The sequence below is a fragment of the Pyrus communis genome, chromosome 3, assembly GCF_041283825.1.
Source record: "Pyrus communis isolate YQ-2024b chromosome 3, ASM4128382v1, whole genome shotgun sequence".
Lineage (NCBI taxonomy): Eukaryota > Viridiplantae > Streptophyta > Magnoliopsida > Rosales > Rosaceae > Pyrus > Pyrus communis.
In genome coordinates this window covers 23,428,583-23,433,310 of record NC_142567.1, presented here as the reverse complement: position 1 = coordinate 23,433,310, position 4,728 = coordinate 23,428,583, and the positions used below count along the sequence as shown (strand labels likewise).

At 39.3% G+C, this 4,728-nt stretch overlaps 1 protein-coding gene across 1 annotated transcript; it reads right to left on the bottom strand.

Annotated features, from left to right (window-relative positions):
• On the bottom strand, window positions 1-789 carry LOC137715380 (histone H4). The gene is made up of 2 exons (XM_068454684.2): window positions 656-789; window positions 1-554 (listed from the first exon to the last, which is right to left on the bottom strand). The coding sequence occupies exon 2, from the start codon at window positions 526-528 to the stop codon at window positions 217-219; it is 312 nt and encodes a 103-aa protein (XP_068310785.1). The 5' UTR covers window positions 529-554; window positions 656-789; the 3' UTR covers window positions 1-216.
• Between the last annotated feature and the right edge of the window lie 3,939 nt (window positions 790-4,728).

Genomic DNA, 4,728 nt, shown 5'->3' with positions numbered 1-4,728 from the left:
TTTGCAGATACCAACACCAAACTCTATTAATTTCTTCAGAAATTAGAATCCAGAGAACAAATTACAAATTGCAACTTTGAGATTGAACCGACATTGAAAAAAAACCACTAACTACGACACTAATTACAGCATCAGCCATCGAAACCTAAACCCTAACAATACAAACACCAAATCACCAGTCCTTTCTTGACAGCAAGACTTTTCCCCACCAGAACCCTAACCCCCAAACCCGTACAGAGTCCTACCCTGCCTCTTGAGAGCGTAAACAACGTCCATCGCCGTCACCGTCTTCCTCCTGGCGTGCTCCGTGTAGGTAACGGCGTCCCGAATCACGTTCTCGAGAAAGATCTTGAGGACGCCACGGGTCTCCTCGTAGATCAGGCCGCTGATTCGCTTCACGCCGCCTCTGCGGGCCAGGCGCCGAATCGCCGGCTTGGTGATGCCCTGGATGTTGTCGCGGAGGACCTTCCGGTGACGCTTCGCTCCTCCCTTGCCCAGTCCCTTGCCTCCCTTTCCACGTCCCGTCATTGTTGCGAGCCGAAAATTTCAAAAATCTGAACACAAAATTCAAAAATTAGAAGTCCGAGAGAGAATTTGAAACCCTAATTTGTGAAACCGCTGAGACTTGAGATGTTTAAAGAGAGAGGAAGATGACCTGAGAGAAAGGTTTGCTTTTACGGAATGAATGCTGTTGTTTGGATTCTGAGGGCATTTATAGGGCAATGTGGGATTTTGAGAACGACGCTCGATCCGTGTGCATGCTGGAGAAGAGGTTTTGGACCGTCGATGAATTTGCGTTGACGGTGAGATGGAGGTGAAGTGAGGATCGATGACGTGGGCTGTTTTTAAGTTTCCTGCGCTTGTTTTTTGGGAATGAGGATATTCAAAATTCTCTAATCACGTTCGTTCATCATACATTGTACAATCAGTTTTCGTCAAATATTATTTATATTTAATTTTAAATGAAAAAATTTATAATTATTTTTGACCGCACAATATACGACAAAAAGATATGATTGAATAATGTTTCTCAGTGGGCTTTGTGAGGTCCAGCTGTTTGCATATCTTTCACTCCACCGCTGTTTTGCGAATGGGCTTTGTGAGGCCCAGTGTATTTTGAAATCACATGTGAATGTGATTGACGATGTTCAATCCAGAGAGCAAATAGTAACCAATGCTAAGGTAAGGATTTTGTAAGGTTAATTGGAAATTATTATATTGATATTGCATTTCCGAAGCAATAAGCAACAAAAATTTGTATTTTCTTGACGAAAATTATCATGATGTTTTGAAATTAAATCTTACAAGAACGTCGTAATATTTCACTTCGCAATGTAGAAAAAGACCCTTAGTTGGTATTTCACTTCCTCATCATCATCTCCCGTATTGAGTAATTGTTGTTGTATATATATTAGTTTCTGATTGATACAAGGACTCATCATCTCCCAATGTTGTTCTTCAGTTGCTGGTAGATTGGACTCGAAGAAGAAATCTAATAATTTCCAGTGCTGCTGCTGCCCCGACTGCAAATGAATTTAGGGGGCCATATGATGTTGCAAACTTAAAGTCATTGCTTCGACTCTCTATGGTGCGAGCTAAAGCGTCTATTTCAAGAAATTGTAGGTAGATAGCTTTCATAAAGCTCAGTCTTGAAGATTTGTTGTCTAACTCATTCAAAAACGCTTACGATTAATGTCTTGCAGGATTGTAATATCGAATGCCGTCACTTGGGTTTCAAGTCAAGGATCTGATATCTGGCAATGATTTGGTTGTATCCCAATCAATGGCTACTTGTAAAAACACCGTTTCTGCTTCTGAGGCAATTGAACAATCAACTGTGACTGCGAATTGGATGCTGTGCCACCTAATGGTAATTTAACATTTCAAGCGTTAAACATTGGGTTGAATGATACTTGTACTGCTAATTCTGAAGTTGAAGTTTCCACTAATTACCAGGATTCAGATATTCCTACTCCTCCCAGTGAAGAGGCTTTGCGTGTGTTGCAATTTGGTTTAAGTTTTTTTGTATATTTCATATGTATTGAACGTACAAGGATACACATATATTTGAGAAGGACTAGTTACAATCAACTATCCTTAGACTAAACCCTAGAGACCGGCCATTCTCCTTAATTGAAGGAAATTACACCAAATTCTAGTGACCGGCCATACTCCTTAATTGGAGGAAACCAACCACAAGTAAGGAGTGATTTACACTTTTCTGTCAAGGAAAAAACAGCAGCCATACTGCAACTAGGCAGCTAAAGTTGACAAAGAAAGTGCCACGATTTCCGGATTACATAATCTGTCTAGGGTTAGTTCGTGACTCTCAATAGCACGTGAATGGTTCTGATACACGAATTGATGTGATGGATGAAATTTTTAAAATGCTACCCGTGTAGAGTAAAGAAGAAAAATATCTGTATTTGAATTCATCGTCATTGCATATTTCAGAAAAAGGAACTATATAGGGAATCTGGAGATGATACAGTTGTACTTGCAAACCAGGTTCCTATTCTGGAGTCTACCTATGAGATAAACATAGCTTGGCAAGGCGATCCGCCACACCATTACAACTACGGGGCATATCCAAAATCGTACACCCGGAAAACACAGCCAACAGCTCCTTGATATCAGCAGCAATGAAACCGAGACTATAGAGATCCGCCAATCCTCCAGCACAAGCAGCCACGGCTTCTAGCGAATCCGTTTCCAACTGCGGAGCACAGCCCACTCTGCTCGCGAGCTTCAACCGTTCACGGATGATATTGTTTCTTTAGCTATCTATCGATTGCCAACGTTTGTTTTTGGCAAGTTAATTCTTAAATTTGCATCAGTTTCACCTTCTATAACGTCCACCCCGAGTTCATCTGCATCTTTGTAGTAATGCTTAATTGTTTCTTATACATGGGTGTTTGTTCGTTTGTTACCCCACTCGTAAGGGTGGGGTGACCCTACTAACCTGAGGGGTTTAGTGCGTGCTTAAAGTGACTTCACAAGAGTGGTGAACAGATTTCAAACACCATGGCCTAACTTGACCAAGATTCCATCACCCATCAATCGCCTTAACGCCCTGCTTAGTTACAAACCTGCACTACCAGGCTCGGCTAATTGTTTCTTATACATCGATGCAGGGAAATCCAGGCCAAAAAGGAAGGCTCCTCATCAAGTGAAGTTTCGTCCTCTTAAGCGATTGTTGCAATACTATACCCTTGAAGAAGGCGCGGAAAAGTAAAAAAAAAAAAATAAGATGGCATGACTGCAAAGATTTTCTATATTATCGGTCGACATAATGAGTTATCAAAAATTAGCTTTGGCACTTGAAAATGGGTGAGTGAATAAACTGTGTTTGTTGTAACGTGAGCCTCATAGTTCTCGTGTTTTTGAAAGCGGCTCGTTAAGCTTTTCATTTCCATGCCAAAATATGAATGAAGTGGGTGGCCAAGATATTTATCTGATCATACTTCACCTTCTTAAACGAAGTTTTGTGTTCAAATCTAATGAATTGAATCTGAAAGATATGTGTATATGTTGTGTTCACATTGGCTAGTGCAAAGGGGACCTTTTTGGAGGCATTATCCTGAAGGGGCTATGCAAAATCCATGATAAGGTCTCAGAATCTAGAGACCTTGTGCGTGCAAAATTGTTGTTACTGCTCTTCATGTGCTATAATGCTCATCTTTCTGGTGTCTTTATTTGATTATTTAGTTGTCTTATTTTGTCAAATGTAATGGTTTTACAGTGGTGACAAGACCTTTCTTGTCTTTCTGCTGATTCATCATCCCACCATGATCGCCATCATTAAGCTTTGCCTTTCCCTTTTCCAATCCAGGGCACCAATTCTATTTGTGCCATTTTTACTCAAGTACCGGCCGAAAGAAACTTTAAGAATGATCAATTTTCTCGAGCCTATTTGAATGTAATATTGAATTTGAACCATATATCATATTGACTATTGAATTAGATAAACGACTTAAACTAAGTGACTAAAGACCGCATGAATATATTTATTGGTTAATTATGTGTCAACACTAGTGTCTGTAAAAACTTCAAATAAAATTATAAATTTAGTAGGGTAAATTTCAGCTTTCAATTATTTGCTCAAACAGTCTTGAGTGAACTTTTGTAGTTCAAATTTTTTTGTACTTATTTGTGTGTGGTGTCCCTGTGGCGTCTATCATTGACTGACACATGTCTATAAACTTAATCCTTCTTAATCATGTTGTCATAAACTTAACATGTCTCAATCAATAATGAAGATCATAGAGAGGCCACACACAAAGTAGTGGAGAAAATTTGAACTCCACTGTTTGGGCTACAACCTACGAGATTAAATTTTCTGCACCCATTTTGGGTGTAACCTCTCTATGGCCTTAATCTTTGTTTGATACACATTCAATTTATGACAATAAAATTAAGAAAATTTAAGTTTATAATATGTATCAGTCAACAATTAGAAATATAAAAAAGTCACACTTATTTTAAGGGCAAAAGATTTGATCTCACAATCTACAGGTACATCATTTTTTAGGGGCAATGATTGGCAAGTGGCAGCTCCTGTGTTGGATTTGGAGCTAATAAGATATTATTTTTTATGTATGTTTTTCCGTAGTGTTTAACATAATTAATGGTTTAACCACGGCCCGCGCCCGGCCGACAAAAAATCAAGAGCGCTGTCCTAGAGTTTTGCCTCAAGAACCATCAATAGCCTTTGGTTAAAAGAAAAGG